The sequence below is a fragment of the Ovis aries genome, chromosome 1, assembly GCF_016772045.2.
Source record: "Ovis aries strain OAR_USU_Benz2616 breed Rambouillet chromosome 1, ARS-UI_Ramb_v3.0, whole genome shotgun sequence".
NCBI classification, from domain to species: domain Eukaryota; kingdom Metazoa; phylum Chordata; class Mammalia; order Artiodactyla; family Bovidae; genus Ovis; species Ovis aries.
This window is the reverse complement of record NC_056054.1, coordinates 272,759,426-272,778,306: the sequence shown is the minus strand read 5'-3', so window position 1 is coordinate 272,778,306 and position 18,881 is coordinate 272,759,426. Positions and strand designations below refer to the sequence as shown.

The 18,881-nt window shown below is 39.3% G+C and overlaps 1 protein-coding gene across 2 annotated transcripts in view; it reads left to right on the top strand.

Moving 5' to 3' along the window:
* COL6A6 (collagen type VI alpha 6 chain) overlaps positions 1-18,881 on the top strand; it is a 179,238-nt gene that overhangs the window by 34,015 nt on the left and 126,342 nt on the right. For both annotated transcript variants that reach the window (XM_042238535.2, XM_060396529.1), the window contains exons 2-3: positions 13,147-13,247; positions 16,702-16,799. In XM_042238535.2, the coding sequence (XP_042094469.1) occupies positions 16,733-16,799 (67 nt within the window). In that variant the 5' untranslated portion in view covers positions 13,147-13,247; positions 16,702-16,732. The remainder of the gene's footprint in view (positions 1-13,146; positions 13,248-16,701; positions 16,800-18,881) is intronic.

The following is an 18,881-nucleotide window of genomic DNA, read 5'->3' as shown; positions in this document are numbered from 1 at the left end:
AAAAACATGCAATCATCTCAATAGATGCAGAAAAAGCTTTTGACAAAATTCAGCACCTATTTACAATAAAAACTCTTCAGAAAGTGGGCATAGAGGTTACATAACTCAACATTATAAAGGCCATATATGATAAATCTAGAATTAGAATCATACTCAATAGTGAAAAGCTGAAAGCATTCTTTCTAAAATCAAGAATAAGACAAAGATGTTCACTCTCACCACTTTTATTCAACATGGCTTTGGAAGTCATAGATACAGCAATCAGAGAAGAAAAAGAAGTCAAGAGAATCCAAACTGGAAAAGAAGTTAAACTGTCTCTGTATGCAGATGACATGATACTATACATAGAAGATCCTAAGGATGGTACCAGAAAACTACTTGAACTCACCAGTGGACTTGGTACAGTTGCAGGTTACAAAATTAATTCATAGTAACCTGTTGCATTTCTGTACACTAATGTTGAAAGATCAGAAAAAGAAATTCAAGAAGCAATTCCATTTACCATCACATCAAAAACTGAAATAAAATACTTAGGAATAAACCTGCCTAAGGAGACAAAAGACTTGTACTCCAAAAACTATAAGATGCTGGTGAAAGAAATCAAAGAAGACATAAACAGATCAAAGGATACAAATTCTTTATCAGTATTGTGAATATCTTTTCCCAATATGTACACATTTCAAATGCTAGCAAGGTTATGCTTAAAATCCTTCAAGGTAGGCTTCAATAGCATATGAACCGAGAACTTCCATATGTACAAGGTGGATTTAGAAAGGGCAGAGGAACCAGAGATCAAATTGCCGACATCAGTTGAATCATAGAAAAAGCAAGGGAATTCCAGAAAAACATCTACTTCTGCCTCATTGACTATGCTAAAGTCTTTGACCATGTGGGTCACAAAAATAGGAACACCAAACCACCTTACCTACCTCCTGAGAAACTTGTATGCAGGTCAAAAGCAGCAGTTAAAACCAGACATGGAACAATGGACTGGTTCAAAATCTGGGAAGGAGTACATCAAGGCTATATATTGTCACCCTGCTTATTTAACTTACATGCAGAGTACATCATGCAAAATGCCAAGCTGGATGAATCACAAGCTGGAATCAAGATTTCTGGGAGAAAAAATCAACAACCTCAGATATGCAGATGATACCACCCTTATGGCAGAAAGTGAAGAGGAACTAAAGAGCTTCTTAATGAAAGTAAAAGAGTAGAGTGAAAAAGCTGGCTTAAAACTCAACATTTAAAAAACTAAGACCATGGCATATGTTCCCATCACTTCATGGCAAGTAGATGGGGAAACAGTGACAGATTTTATTTACTTGGGCTCCAAAATCACTGCAGACAGTGACTGCAGCCATGAAATTAAAAGATGCTAGCTCCTTGGAAGAAAAGCTATGACAAACCTAGACAGTTAAAAAGTAGAAACAACACTAATCAAAGCTATGGTTTTTCCAGTAGTCATGTATGGATATGAGAGTTGGACGATAAAGAAGGCTGAGCACCAAAGAATTGATGCTTTTGAACTGTGGTGTTGGAGAAGACTCTTGAGAGTCCCTTGGACAGCAAGGAGACCAAATCAGTCAATCCTATAGGAAATCAACCCTGAATACTCATTGGAAGGACTGATGCTGAAGCTGAAGCTCCAGTACTTTGGCCACCTGGTGTGAAGAACTGATGGAAAAGACCATCTTTCCAACTGATTGGAAAAGACCCTGATGCTGGGAAAGATTGAAGGCAGGAGGAAAAAGGGATGACAGAGGATGAGACAGAGAATGGCATCACAGATTCAATGGACATGAGTTTGAGCAAACTCACAGTGAAGGACAAGGAAGCCTGGTGTGCTGCCATTAATGGGGTCACAAAGAGTTGGATATGACATAGTGCCTGAACAATCACAAAGCAAGTTTGAAAATGTATCCACTTAAATTTGCCAGGAGACAGCGTGAGGAACTCCGCCCATGGCAAAGGTCATGAGGAAGGAGGCTCGGCATAACGCAAAGGCGGGATCGAGCCTCAGGAGACCCCCTGTTCACAAGCATCTACCCCCAAAACCAGAGTCTGCCTACTTTACTGTTTTATGCTCTCACCTACACCTCTGACTTTACAGGGGGCTGACCCCCACCACCTCTTTCAGAGAAGGAGTTAACTTACAGCTCCAAGTTAATAAAAATTCCTGGGTGTGACAAGAGTGTTTTAACTTACAAACTCCTCTGAAGGTTCTCTAGCCTGCCTGAGCAGGTTCATCCGGCCACATGTGATTGTTTACAGCCTCCCAACTGTGAGAGGCACGAGATGCTTTAAAACTTTCTAAATACAGACTCTTTTGAGAAGTTAGAAAATTATTAATACAGTATAGTGGGTTGATTAGAAATTATATTGGTGAAGGGTTTTTCATTTGTTGAGCCAATATTTGCTGCTAAATCCCCATATTCCTTGCCCTTATAATGAATATAACTAGCATATGGGAGAAATAAGTATTAACCATTGATATTAATCATGTTAAACCTTAGGCTAAGTAAATTCATTTTCTTGATTATAACCCCCTGCACCCTCACCCTACAGGAATGCAACTTTATCTGGTACCTTTGGAGGGTGGCACCTAGTTTAAGAAAAAATCACCGCTGGAAAAAAGAAGTTTTCTGGTTGACTGACCATTATCAGAAAGGGCCATAAATGAAGCAGGCCTCATGGCCAGAAGATGATGTAAAACCCCTAAAACCTTTGTATACTTTTATATGAAGCACCTGATTTTGACAAGGGTCATGTCTGCTGACCCCACGTGACTCTGTATTCATCCCTATGTATAACAAAAAGTATATAAGCAAACCTGAAAATAAAGAAAATGGATCAGTTTCTGGAAAGACTGATTCCCCCGTGTCGTTCTTTCTTTCCCCTTCTGGCTGAATTCCCATCTGGAGCGTGGATGCTCACCATGTCTACTTACTTGCCCTGGCTTCTAAGACCCACGTGAAAGGGAGCCCAAGGCGGGACACCCTCTGCTATTCAAGTGGGCGCCGGTGGCCTACGTAGATGGTGCAAATTCCTTGTCTTGGAGTTTTATTGGTATTCCACATAAACCAAGTTATTCAGCATTTTTCTCCATTAATTTTTCTACTACACTATTCTTCTCTAATCTCTCTTTAAATTTCTAATTAAATAGCTTTTTCCTAGGACGCCAACTCTGTCTCCCCTTCGAATTACCCTGGATCCACTGGGGCTGGACCCTGGCATAAATTAATACAAAATACTAGTTTTTACCTAATATTTTAAAGTTTTGCTTTTAACATTTAAGAACTTTATCCCTCTGTAGTTGACTTTTGTATACAGTGTGAAAGACAGATCTAGTTTCACTTCTTTCCATGTAAATAACCACTTCCCGCCCACCCCACTGGTTTACCAAGGCTATTATGCATGTCATCTCTGGACTGTCTATTCCATTCCCTTGGTATATTGTTGTTCAGTAAAATTGTATAAACTTTGCTTTCAACCTTTTCAGTTCAGTTCAGTTCAGTCGCTCAGTTGTGTCCGACTCTTTGCAAGCCCATGAATCGCAGCACACCAGGCCTCCTCCCCGTCCATCACCAACTCCCAGAGTTCACTCAGACTCATGTCCATCGAGTCAGTGATGCCATCCAGCCATCTCATCCTGGGTCGTCCCCTTCTCCTCCTGCCCCCAATCCCTCCCAGCATCAGAGTCTTTTCCAATGAGTCAACTCTTGGCATGAGGTGGCCAAAGTACTGGAGTTTCAGCCTCAGCATCATTCCTTCCAAAGAAATCCCAGGGCTGATCTCCTTTAGAAAGGACTGGTTGGATCTCCTTACAGTCCAAGGGACTCTCAAGAGTCTTCTCCAACACCACAGTTCAAAAGCATCAATTCCTCGGCACTCAGCTTTCTTCACAGTCCAACTCTCACATCCATACATGACCACTGGAAAAACCATAGCCTTGGCTAGACGGACCTTTACATATTACATATTTTAATGTTTTCTGGGGAGGAGGGTGTTTGACGTTGATGCTATGTTAACATGACTATTTTAAAAGAATTATTAAGTTTTCTGGTTCCTTATTGTATATACATGAAAATGCAATTGACTTTTATATCTCGATGTTATGTGAAGACATCTTGAATACTTGTTATTTTTAATAACTTGTCTAGAGATGTAGACAGTCATATCACTTGTAAACAGTGACAATTTTATTCATTCTTATTCTTTTTTTCATCCTTCAGGCTTTAATTTCACCAGAACCTTAGAGTAAAGGAGGACCACTTTATGCTTCTTCATTTTAGAGAGAGTATTTCTAATATTTTCCCATTAGGTTGGTTATCTGTTGCAGATTTTAAATATATATCCTTTATCCAGTTAAGTTTCCTTCTACTCCTAGTTTACTGAGTTTTTGTAAAATTATGAATTAAGTGGTTTTCCTTTCATATTTACAGTTTATCTCCTTTAGTATGTTGATGTGGTAATTAGGTATTTTCTAATTTTTTAGACTATATTTGGTCTTTTAAAAACTTTTTAATATACTTTTCCTCAATATTGTATGTTTATACAGGACTTCCCTGGTGGCTCAGATGGTACAATTATAAATGTACTTTCATTTGCAGTTATTACAAAATATTGGCTATATTCCCTTTGAGCCTGTCTTACATTTGTGCCTCCTATTTCCCCCAGCATGTTGCACCCCCTCCAAGTGGTAACCAGTGGTTTGTTCTTGGAGTCTGCATCTTTTTTGTTATACTCACTAGTTTGTTGCATTTCTTAGATTTTACACACAAATGATATCCTACAGTATTTGTCTTTCTCTGTCTGACTTACATTACTTAGTCTAATGCCCCGCAAGTCCATTCATGTTACTGCGAATGGCAATATCTCAATCTTTTTATGGCTGAATGGCACCCCACTCCAGTACTCTTGCCTGGAAAATCCCATGAGCAGAGGAGCCTGGTAGGCTGTAGTCCATGGGATCGCTGGGTGTCCGACATGACTGAGCGACTTCACTTTCACTTTCCACTTTCATGCATTGGAGAAGGAAATGGCAACCCACTGTGGTGTTCTTGCCTGGAGAATCCCGGGGACTGGGGAGCCTGGTGGGCTGCTGTCTATGGGGTCTCACACAGAGTTGGACACGACTGAAGCGACTTACCAGCAGCAGCAGCAGCATTCCATTGTATATATGTATATATATATATGTGCATCCTCTTTATCTGTTCATCTGTTGATGGGCATTTCGATTGCTTCCATGTCTTGGCTTGTAAATAATGCTGCTGTGAACACTGGGGTGCATGTATCTTTTTGAATTAGTGTTTTGTTGTTTTGAATATATATCCAAGAATGGAATTGCTGGGTTATATGATAGTTTCATCTTTATTGTTTGGGAAACTTCCATAGTATTTTCAACAGTGGCTGAATCAATTTATATTCCTACCAACAGTGTACAAATGTTCCCTTTTCTCCACATCCTCACCAACATTTGTTATTTGTGTTCTCTTTGATGATGGCCTTTCTAAACAAGTGTGAAGCTCTAATCTTGTTGTAGTTTTGATTTGCATTCGCTGATGACTAGCAGCATTGTACGTCTTTTCATGTGTTTGTTAGCCATCTTCATTTCTTATTTGGAAAAATATATTTTCTTTTTTTTAAATTTTAAAATCTTTAATTCTTACGTGCTATATTTTCTAATTTTAAAAATCCTTGCATACCGGACATAAACCCAACTTGATAATGGTGTATTGTCTTTTTTATACACTAAAGGAGTTGAATTGCTAGTGTCTTACTTAGGATTTTTTGTATTTATACTAATGAATAAAATGGATTTTTAATTTTCCTTTCTCTTACAGTACTTAACTGGTTTGCATATTGAGATTTTACTGGTTCCATGTAACTGAAAGGATGAATATTCATCTTTTTCTAACCTCTGAAATAATTTATAAAAGTTTCAGATGATCTGTTTCTTAAAAGTTTGGTGGAACTTACCAATAAATCCATCTGGGCCTGGGATTTTCTTCCTGTGAATATTTTAAAATACTGTTTCAATTTTTTACAAGTCTTTGCCTTATTTATTACAGTTATGTCTTCTTTTTCATTTATACAATTACCAATTTATGCCTTCTCTCTTTATTTTCATTTTGATCAGTCTATTGTGAGGTTGATGTTTTCAAAGCCTAATTTTCTTTATATATTTTTAATTGAATTTTAAAACTTAAAATTAATCAGTAAATTAAAATCAATTAATTTCAATTAATTTTCTTTTACTTTTCAATTAATTTCAACTTAATTTTCTTTACAAATTCAGTTTATATTTTAAATTGAATTTTAAACATGATAATTAATTGCTTAATTAATTACAATTAAAAACTATACAGGCAATCCTTGAAAGTATTTTATGTTTGTTTTATAATTTGCTGATTTCTGCTCTAAGTTTTAGCACTTTAGTCTTTCTGGAGGACTTCTGGATTTATTCTGTAACTTTTCTAAGTCGGGCACTTCATTCCTAGTGGATCTGCCTCCTTGAAATTTGAGTCCCTTCGAGTTTATGTCCTGGGATCTAGGAGGATTCCAGCATCTTTAGACCTGGAAAGGATCAGTAGTCAAGGCAGGCTCCTCCTCTGGCTGGAGTGAGCCCCTCACACACAGAACCTACAGGGGTTCTGGGGCAGCTTCCTCCTCAGGATTGTTTCAGAAGGTGGGCTCAGTATTTCCATGTGTTCTTAGCTTAATTATCTGTGGGTTTTTTTCCCCCTGCCAGTACTATCTATTATATCACAGAATGGTTCCCTGTGTGGAGCTGCTAGAATTTAGAGAGAATGTAGCTCTTGTGCCTCAGATGAGAAGCGTACAGAAGTGAAGTGTATCTGAAGTCACACAACAAAGACTGCATGGACCCAGGCCATGAGACTGTATAGCCAGAGCTCTTTCTGATGAGCCGAGCACCCCTCATCAGAGAAGAGTGTGCATTTTATAGTGTTGAGGGCATCTGCATGACCTTGTTCAAGTATGACCTCCGTGCATAGCCTCTTTCTGTGTTTCTAGAAAATGCACTTGGGGGAAGTGTGACATGAACAGTAAAACCGTGAAACTGAGTTGGCCCGCAAGCACTCACTTGTCTGCTCTGTTTTGCTCACCATCGTTGATTCAATGTTTATTTGTTGCTGCTGTCTGCCAAGGGTTTATCCCACAGCATTTCAACATGAACTTAACTCTCACTTTGAATATTTTTCTTTTAGTTTTTGACTTATAAGAAGGGAGGAAGGGAAACAGTGAGGAGATGGGGCATTTACTAAGCAAACAATCATTTGTCTTGAGCTTTATGACACAGACTCAGCGTTGCTTCTTATAATACAGAAGCCGACAGTATTCTTGTTTCCGAAGAAAAGTAAAATTGGTACTTAAAAACGATGTTTCCTGTATGCTCATTTAAAAGGAAAGAAATGGCATTTATCTTTATTCTGCTCAAGTCTGTTTTGTATCCCTTACTGACTTTTAACATTGTTTCAAAGACATATCTTATTAAACAGATTATGAATTGGCTCATGGGGCAGAGATCTCCCTGAAGCCCCTGGTTCTTAGTAGCCTCAGGAGAAGTGTTGCACAAGTTCTAAATATTCTGGGTGTGGAGCCAAAGATTGGATAACTGTATTGCTTTTGCAGCTGTAGTTTAAATTAGTAACATTCTACCTTCTCAACAGAAAGTTTACAGAGACCCAGATTTTTTCACTCTATTTTTATAAAATGAGTTATTATTAATATACATTATGTTAGTTTAAGGCATACCACATAGTGATTTTTTAACTTTTATACATTAGGAATGATCATCACTGCAAGACCAGTTACCATCTGTCACCAGATAAAATAGTTATAATGTTATTGACTATTGTGTATACATTATGCCCTGTGACATTTATTTTATAGCTAGAAGTTTACATCTCTTACTCTCCTTCCTCGATTGCATCTGTTCCCCAACTCCAGCTTCCCTCTGGCAGTAACGAGTTTGCTCTCTGTACTATGAGTCTGTTTCCATTTTGTTTGTTCATGTATGCTTTAGATGCCACATAAAAGTGAAATCAGACAGTATTTGTTTTTCTCCATCTTAATCTAAACACAGAATAATGGATAAACAAGACGCACATATACAATGAAATGTTACTCAGCCATAAAAAAGAGTGGAATCTTGCCATTTGCAACTACACGGCTGGACCTTGAGGGTATTAGGCTCAAGGTTTTGAGATCCAAAAATTTTAAGGTTTCTCTTAAAGTATTTAACTTTGGAAAAGGTGTACTAGCCCAGTTTGCCCAAATCAGAATGAATAGAGTACTAAAAATTCTAATTAAAGAGATTTTCACTTTTGAGAGTGTTTGTAAAATAAGTGATCAATCAGACTATTGCTATATTAACATGGGGTGCACCATGAATTTAAGCTTTATGTTATTACTCTAAATACTGTCTCTTTCATTCTCCCCTCATTTTTTGAGTATTTACAATTTTGATTTTAAATAATTAGATATGTTAAAAATTTAAGGATGCAAATCCTGACCATGTCTGGTAAAAGAACAACATACAGATTACAGGCAGACCATCATGTGGTAAAATGAACCCATGCTAACCCTGCATTAACTCAGGGATTTAGTCTGCCTGCTCTCCCTACTGGCCCTTTGTGTGCCTGTCACACTCCCGAAGTAGTGCACATAAACCTCAAGAGCCCCTTCCGCTGGTCTCCACCTTGTATATATAGCCTTACAGGACACTAGATTTGGCATTCCACTTAAAGGTTCAAAAAATTGTTTGACAAGATTCTATCTGAAAGAACTCAACTTTCCAGGAGATGGCAAGATGGAACATTGACATCTTAGGAATCAGTGAACTAAAGTGGACAGGAATGGGCGAGTTTAATTCATATGGCCATCATGTTGACTACTGTGGGCAAGTGTCCCTTAGAAGAAATGTAGTAGCCCTCATAGTCAACAAAAAGACCGAAATGCAGTACTTCAGTGCAATCTCAAAAATAGCAGAATGATCTCAATTCATTTCCAAGGCAAACCACCCAGCGTCACAGTAATCCAAGTCTGTGCCTTAACCACTGATGTGGAAGAAGCTGAAGTTGAATGGTTCTATGAAGAGCTACCTTCTAGAACTAACACCAAAGAGAGAGAGATGTCGTTTTCATAGTAGGGGATTATAATGAAAAAATAGGAAGTCAACAAGTTAGGCCTTGGAGTACATAATGAAGCAGGGCAAAGGCTAACAGAGTTTTGCCAAGAGAATGTACTGGTCATAGCAAACACCCTCTTCCAACAATACAAGGACAGTCTACACATGGACATCACCAGATGGTCAATACCAAAATCAGATTGATCATATTCTTTGCAGTTGAAGATGGAGAAGCTCTATACATTGCAAAAACAAGACCTGGAGCTGAGGGTGGCTCAGATCATAAGCTCCTTTTTACAAAATCTGGCCTTAATTTGAAGAAAGGAAGGAAAAACCATTAGGCCATTCAGGTATGACCTAAATCAAATCCTTAGGATTATACAGTGGAGGAGACAAATAGATTCAAGGGATTAGATATGATAGACAAGAGTGCCTGAAGGACTAGGGACGGAGGTTCGTAACATTGTACAGGAGGTGGTAACCAAAACCATCCCCAAGAAAAAGAAATGCAAGAAAACAAAGTAGCTGTCTGATGAGGCCTTACGAAAACTAAAAAAGGAGAGAAGCAAAAGGCAAAGGAGGAAGGGAAAGAAAGATAAACCCACTGAATGCAGAGTTGCAGAGGATATCAAGGCGAGATAAGAGAGCTCTCTTAAGAGAATAGTGCAAAGAAATAGAGGAAAACAATAGAATAGGAAAGACTATAGATCTCTTCAAGAAAATTAGAGATACCAAGAAAACATTTCATGCAAAGATGGACACAATAAAGGACAGGACCGAGAAGGACCTAACAGAAGCAGAAGATATTAAGAAGAGGTGGCAAGAATACACAGAAAAACTATGCAAAAAAAGGTCTTAATGACCTGGATAACCATGTTGGTGTGATCACTCATCTAGAGCCAGATATCCTGGAATGTGAAGTCAAGTGGGCCTTAGGAAGCATCACTACGAACAAAGCTGCTGGAGGTGCTAGAATTCCAGCTGAGCTATTTCAAATCCTTAAAGATGATGCTGTTAAAGTGTTGCACTCAATATGCCAGCAAATTTGGAAAACTCAGCAATGGCCACAGGACTGGAAAAGGTCAGTTTTCATTCCAATCCCAAAGAAAGGCAATGCCAAAGTATGTTCAAACTACCATTCAGATGTGCTCATTTCATATGCTAGCAAGCTAATGCTCAAAATACTCCAAGCTAGGCTTCAACAGTACAAGAACTCAGAACTTCCAGATGTATAAACTGAATTTTAAAAAGGCAGAGGAACAAGAGATCAAATTGCCAACATCTGTCGATGTTGTAGAGAAAGCACTAGAGTTCCAGAAAAAACATACTGCTTCATTGACTATGCTAAAGTCTTTGACTGTGTGGATCACAACAAACTGTGGAAAATTCTTAAAGAAATGGGAATATCAGTCTTCTGAGAAACCTGTATGCAGGTCAAGAAGCAACAGTTAGAATCAGATATGGAACAATCAATGGACTTGTTCCAAATTGGGAAAGGAGTACATCAAGGCTATAAATTATAATCCTGTTTATTTAACTTACATGCAGAGTACATCATGTGAAATGCCAGGCTGGTTGAATCAAACTAGTCAATCCTAAAGGAAATCTACCCTGACTATTCATTTGGGAAGACTACTGCTGAAGCTGAAGTTGCAATATTTTGGCCACTTGATGTGAAGAGTTGACTCATTGGAAAAGACTCTGATGCTGGGAGATTGAAGGCAGGAGGAGAAGGGGCTGACAGAGGATGAGATGGTTGGATGGCATCACTGAGTCAATGGACATGAGTTTGAGCAAACTCTGGGAGACAGTGAAGGACAGGGAAGCCTGGTGCGCTATAGGCCATGGGGTCGCAAAGAGTCAGACACAACTTAGTGCCTGAATGACATCAACAGTATTGACCACCTGCATGGAGAAACCTCCAGATGCTGCCTGCTGTTTGTGTCCTCACCTAACCCTCATTTTTCTATCCAGGTTTTAACTTGCATTCAGTGCTATTTTCTTCCATCTTTGTTATTTATCCTATTGAGCAACCTAACGCTTCTTCTCTTATCTCTCATAACTCCTAAAGACAGCACTCATTTATAGAGTTCATAATGTAAACAGATGAGAAGTGAACAACATAAAGCTCTGATTTGAAAAGCAAAAATAAAAAGGCATGAAATCAAATACCAGTATCCCTTAATACTTAGGGAGAAAAAAGACATAGAACCAAAAACTTGGAGACACTTTTTGTGTTAATAATATTTTTTGGTATTGTATATAGAATGAATAAGCAACAAGGCCCTACTGTATAGCATTATGGTTCAATAAACCATAATGGAAAAAGGATAAGAATATATATATATATAACTGAATCATTTTGGTATATGACAGAAATTGACACAATATTGTAAATCAGCTATCCTTCAATAAAATAAATTTTAGGAAAACAATACTAGTTTAGAATGCAGAGGAACTGAGTGCTACTGTGCAGATTTTGAATCAGAGTGATTTGGGTTTTAGTCTTAACTAAGGCAATGGCACCCCACTCCAGTGTTCTTGCCTGGCAAATCCCATGGATGGCGGAGCCTGGTGGGCTGCAGTCCATGGGGTCGCTAGGAGTCAGACATGACTGAGCGCCTTCACTTTCACCTTTTCACTTTTATGCACTGGAGAAGGAGCTGAGTGCTACTGTCCAGATTTTGAATCAGAGTGATTTGGGTTTTAATCTTAACTAAGGCAATGGCAACCCACTCCAGTGTTCTTGCCTGGAGAATCCCAGGGACAGGGGAGCCTGGTGGGCTGCCATTTTTGGCGTTTCACAGAGTCGGACATGACTAAAGAGACTTAACAGCAGCAGCAGCAAGGCCCATTTTATCCATGTCATCTTTATGAATCTGCTTCCTTATCTGCAAAATAGGGACAATAAGATGACCTGCTTATTGGTTTGCTATCAACATCAAACAGGAGAACGCATGTAAAGCTGCTGGGACAGGGAATGGCACATGGTCAAGGCCGACCAGAGGATTTGTACAAAGAGTATGACTTAATTTTCACTTTGGGCAATCCACGTTTGGGCTAAACTTTCTCTTAATGAGAGGATGGACTGAATATAACCTCTTAAGGGCCCCTTCCAGCTTTCTGATTTCCTCTGAAACAGAATGGATAAACTGACTCACAGCCTGAAAAGTTTATATCGTCCAAAGTTCCTATGAAGGAAAGAACAGAATCCCAAATTCCAGAATGTCAGAGGGACGATGGAGTAGGTGAGGAAATGGTGATGGAATTTTTTGTGGCAAAGGTCCATTTTCTGAAAGGGTGAAATATTACACAACAGGAGACTGCCTGACAAAGGAATGAGATAGCCACATGTATCAAACACATGTTTGGGTAAGAATTGAGCAGGAAAGAGAAGTGCTAGTTTATTATCCTGGATCAATTCATTTTTCATTCAGTGGATGAATGAGTGAAAGAATGAGCCCAACCTGCTTAATGATCAGATTTATTGTCAATATCTTCAATAGCCTATTTTATCCCATGAAATGAACACTCAAGGTGGCTGAAAATGTTTTAGGCCAAATTAGAATCAGAAAGCCCTTGATTCATATGGTTATAAGTAGTTGGAAGCAACATGGTACGAACTGTGTCGTTCTGAGGAGCAAGCCATCACGTGGGATATGGAGGATCACTACGTATTTCTTTATGTCTTCTCTCAAATCTAAGGATAAAGGGAAATGGTTACTTGCTAATTATGTAGGAAAAGGAGTAAATAGAATTTTGACCACATCTATAAATACTTCTCAAAAATGAAATATACCTACATGTTCATAATGGAAAAATTACAAGTCAGGTCTTAGACTGTGTCCTAACTGTGAACTCTAAATTGCCTGTGCAATGAGTGGACAGAGGGTGAGACTGGAGAAAATAATTACTAGGAACACATAATATTGGTGGAACTAGAATGCATCTGGCTACTTCCATTGACTATCCAAAATCTCATGTTTCTACAGGGTCTGGGGGCCAGAAGAAACTTTTTTATGGTTCTGTAAGAGGGGCTAATCCACATTCAAGGTCAGGAGGGGCGGCCGTGAAGAGATACCCCTCGTCCAAGGTAAGAGAAACCTAAGTAAGATGGTAGGTGTTGTGAGAGAGCAGACACACTGAAACCATAATCACAGAAAATTAGCCAATCTGATCACACAGACCACAGCCTTGTCTAATTCAATGTAACTAAGCCATGCCATGTGGGGCCACCCAAGACGGGAGGGTCATGGTGGAGAGATCTGATACAATGTGGTCCACTGGAGAAGGGAATGGCAAACCACTTCAGTATTCTTGCCTTGAGAACCCCATGAACAGTATGAAAAGGCAAAATGATAGGATACCGAAAGAGGAACTCCCCAGGTCAGTAAGTGCCCAATATGCTACTGGAGATCAGTGGAGAAATAACTCCAGAAGAAATGAAGGGATGGAGCCGAAGCAAAAACAATACTCAGCTGTGGATGTGACTGGTGATAGAAGCAAGGTCTGATGCTGTAAAGAGCAATATTGCATAGGAACCTGGAATGTCAGGTCCATGAATCAAGGCAAATTGGAAGTGGTCAAATAAGAGATGGCAAGAGTGAATGTTGACATTCTGGGAATCAGCGAACTAAAATGGACTGGAATGGGTGAATTTAACTCAGATGACCATTATATCTACTACTGTGGGCAGGAATCTCTCAGAAGAAATGGAGTAGCCATCATGGTCAATAAGAGTCCAAAATGCAGTACTTGGATGCAATCTCAAAAATGACAGAATGATCTCTGTTCATTTCCAAGGCAAACCATTCAATATCATGGTGATCCAAGCCTATCCCCCAACCAGTAATGCTGAAGAAGCTGAAGTTGAACAGTTCTGTGAAGACCTACAAGACCTTTTAGAACTAACACCCAAAAAGATGTCCTTTTCATTATAGGGGACTAGAATGCAAAAGTAGGAAATCAAGAAACACCTGGGGTAACAGGCAAATTTGGCCTTGGGGTACGGAATGAAGCAGGACAAAGGCTAATAGAGTTTTGCCAAGAGAATGCACTTGTCATAGCAAACACCCTTTTCCAACAACACAAGAGAAGACTCTACACATGGACATCGCCAGATGGTCAACACTGAAATCAGATTGATTATATTCTTTGCAGCCAAAGATGGAGAAGCTCTATACAGTCAGCAAAAACAAGACCAGGAGCTGGCTGTGGCTCAGATCATGAACTCCTTATTGCCAAATTCAGACTTAAACTGAAAAAAGTAGGGAAAACCACTAGACCATTCAGGTATGACCTAAATCAAATTCCTTATAATTATACAGTAGAAGTGAGAAATAGATTTAAGGGACTAGATCTGATAGACAAGAATGCCTGATGAACTATGGATGGAGGTTCATGACATTGTACAAGGGACGGGGATCAAGACCATCCCCATGGAAAAGAAATGCAAGAAAACAAAATGGCCTCTGAGGAGGCCTTACAAATAGCTATGAAAAGAAGAGAAGTGAAAAGCAAAGGAGAAAAGGAAAGATATAAGAGTCTGAATGCAGAGTTCCAAAGAATAGCAAGAAGCAATAAGAAAGCCTTCCTCAGCTATCAGTGCAAAGAAATAGAGGAAAAGAACAGAATGAGAAAGACTAGCGATCTCTTCAAGAAAATTAGAGATACCAAGGGAACATTTCATGCAAAGATGGGCTCAATAAAGGACAGAAATGGTATGGACCTAACAGAAGCAGAAGATATTAAGAAGAGGTGGCAAGAATATGCAGAAGAACTGTACAAAAGAGATCTTCATGACCCAGATAATCATGATGATGTGATCACTAATCTAGAGCCAGACATCTTGGAAAGTGAAGTCAAGCGGGCCTTAGAAGCATCACTACAAACAAAGCTAGTGGAGGTGATGGAATCCCAGTTCAGCTATTTCAAATCCTAACAAATGATGCTGTGAACGTGCTGCACTCAATATGCCAGCAAATTTGGAAAACTCAGCAGTGGCCACAGGACCGGAAAATGTCAGTTTTCATTCCAATCCCAAAGAAAGGCAATGCCTCAAACTACCACACAATTGCACTCATCTCACACGCTAGTAAAGTAATGCTCAAAATTCTCCAAGCCAGGCTTCAGCAACATGTGAACCGTGAACTTCCAGATGTTCAAGCTGGTTTTAGAAAAGACAGAGGAACCAGAGATCAAATTGCCAACATCCGCTGGATCATGGAAAAAGCAAGAGAGTTCCAAAATAACATCTATTTCTGCTTCATTGACTACACGAAAGCCTTTGACTGTGTGGATCACAATAAACTGTGGAAAATTCTGAAAGATATGGGAATACCAGACCACCTGACCTTCCTCTTGAGAAACCTATATGCAGGTATGCAGGTCAGGAAGCAACAGTTAGAATGGGACATGGAACAACAGACTGGTTCCAAATAGGAAAAGAAGTACGACAAGGCTGTATATTGTCACCCTGCTTATGTAACTTATATGCAGAGTACATCATGAGAAATGCCGGGTTGGAAGAAGCACAAGCTGGAATCAAGATTGCTGGGAGAAATATCAATACCTCAGATATGCAGATGACACCACCCTTATGGCAGAAAGAGAAGAGGAACTAATAAGCCTCTTGTTGAAAGTGAAAGAGGAGAGTGAAAAAGTTGGCTTAAAGCTCAACATTCAGAAAACGAAGATCATGGCATCTGGTCCCATCAGTTCATGGGAAATAGATGGACAAACAGTGGAAACAGTGTCAGACTTTAGTTTTTGGGCTCCAAAATCACTGCTGATGGTGATTGCAGCCATGAAATTAAAAGATGCTTACTCCTTGAAAGGAAAGTTATGGCCAACCTAGATAGTATATTCAAAAGCAGAGACATTACTTTGCCAACAAAGATCCATCTAGTCAAGGCTATGGTTTTTCCAGTGGTCATGTATGGATGTGAGAGTTGAACTGTGAAGAAGGCAGAGCACCAAAGAATTGATGCTTTTGAACTGGGGTGTTGGAGAAGACTCTTGAGAGTCCCTTGGACTGCAAGGAGATCCAACCAGTCCATTTGAAAGGAGATCAGTCCTGGGTGTTCTTTGGAAGGACTGATGCTAAAGCTGAAACTCCAATACTTTGGCCATCTCATGGGAAGAGTTGACTCATTGGAAAAGACCCTGATGCTGGGAGGGATTGGGGGCAGGAGGAGAAGGGGACGACATAGGATGAGATGGCTGGATGGCATCACTGACTTAATGGCCATGAGTTTGAGTAAACTTCGGGAGATGGTGATGAACAGGGAGGCCTGGCATGCTGCGATTCATGGGGTCACAAAGAGTCAGACATGACTGAGTGATTGAAATGAAATGAAATGAAATGTTGTAAATGTTGGTGGTTCATTTTTCCCCAAAGCACAGATCAAATAGTCAGGGAACCTCAGAAACTCCCTGTCTTCTGTTGCACCGAATTTATTATGTAATTTTGTGTGCTCATATGTGTGTGAGTCTTGATTTCTAAGTAATATACACAATTTTAGATGTTTATGTTTTTGCCTTTTCAGATTTCCAGTTGGCGATTCTTCAGGTTAAAATATGAAAATGCTGCTTATTTTGTTCCTTATAATAATTTGTTCCCATGTTTCTGTCAACCAACATTCTGGTAAGGAAAATAATGAAAGGAATTCGTTTCTTTAATTCTCATTATGGAAAATAGATAATATGTGAGTCTGACTTGCTTAAAATTTAAGAATTTTGTCTTGTTTTGACTGTGATAATAGTGGGCGGGGTGGGGAGTGGCAGCTCAGTTTCTTTGATGTCACCCCATGTTCTTTGGAAAATCATTTGTTTCTGAGGTTCATTCCCTTTTCATGATAGAAAGATATGAGAGCTGTTTTCTTGTCCTCAGTTTCAACTTCTTCTAGGTCTTCTGGGAGGTTGCATTTTCATGCAACCTTCTCTTTTCACATTAAGTTCAGGCCTGGAAAATTTGAAATGTCTCTTCCTAGTTTGTTTGTTCCAAAATATTTGTCTTGGTCAAACATCCAGATTTGGCTCCAGTTTAAATTTTCTGTCTGCTTATTGTAAAGCAGGTGCTTTTACCCTGAAAAGGGAACTCCAGAGCTGTCCACTGTCTGTCAGCAGTCTATGTCCAATGGCGTTGAAGTCAAAATACTGGTCAAGCCTTCATGGCCCTTCAGTTCAGTTCAGTTCAGTTCAGTCGCTCAGTTGTGTCCGACTCTTTTTGAGACCCCATGAATCGCAGCACGCCAGGGCTCCCCGTCCATCACCAACTCCCGGAGTTCACTCAGACTCATGTCCATCGAGTCGGTGATGCCATCCAGCCATCTCATCCTCTGTCGTCCCCTTCTCCTCCTGCCCCCAATCCCTCCCAGCATCAAAGTCTTTTCCAATGAGTCCTACCTCCTAAATAATCAGTCACTTCCTGTCCAGGGCCACCTAGATTGGTTTTACCGTTTTGTTTTTTGTTTTTTTTTTTTTCAAGGACTCTGACCTTGGTAGCAAGTTTTCTGGAGAGATAAATTCTTCTTTGCCCTGAAAACATATTCCTTTGTGTCTCACTGGGCCTGATATTAAGCTTTTCAAAGAGAGGCGATGCTTTTTCTCCAGTTGTTCTATGGTTCAGATACAGTGATGGGCCTGTCCTGTGCCAGTGGCTACATTTTTTTTCTCCACACAAGATGTGGGGATTTGTCTATGAATAGAAAGGTCACTTTTGGTCCCAAGTTGAGCCACCCTGGGCAGTCCTCACCTGACAGTTCTTGGAGGGGCCCCAGCCTTCTCTCGTTGGTTCCCCCTCACTTAGTATTTTCCCAGAGATGCTGCTGGATATATGATCATCAAAGGAATCTCAAACTGGCTGAAATCAGGTTGCTTAGAAGAAAAGAAAGGACGGTGGAATCCACTATGTCCTGATTAGACTGCTCGAAAGAGAAGAAAGTAACATGCAGGGGTACTAAGGCTGTTTTCCTAGCAGCTGTTGACAGGAAAAGACTGAAGTTCCTTTAATTTGATCAGAATTTATATAGTAACTATTTCAGATAATCAGAATATCAGAGTAAAGAGAGACCTTAGGTGTTTTCTAGTCGAATCTACCCATTTTAATTATGAGGAAACTGAGGCCCAAGTATGTCAAATGGCTTGACAGAGCTGGGAGAATTAGCTGATAACAAAGTTAGGACTCACACTGCCTGTTCAGTTACACTGTGTTTTCTTAAACATACAACATTGAGACACACACAGGTATGTCCCCTCCCTTCCCTGGACAAGAAATGGATCTTATAGTACAGTCATGAGAGCTCTGAATTAAAGCCAGCAGACAAACCGCCAGCAAATTATATTTTGTGCTTGAACCAAATGCTTCTCTACCACATACAAATATAATTTCACATACCTAACATTCAATCTGGCATTGAATGAAACCTTAAAAGCTCAGCAAAGCATTGCATTCCTACGTAAAAATTACATTATCAATAGAAACGTAAACTATAATCTCTTTGCTAGCTTAAGGTATACTGGTTTCTGTCACATTTTTCATATGTAAGAATAAATTTACCAATTATAATGCCCACTCATGACTCATCAAAAGATATCATAAATAATTTTAAGATAGATAAATACAGCTCATATTTATGATTTTTAGGATTTTTAAAAACTCATCAATTTGACACTTTGAATGTAAAACTAATATGTTTATAAGTTTAATATGTTTATAAGTTAATTA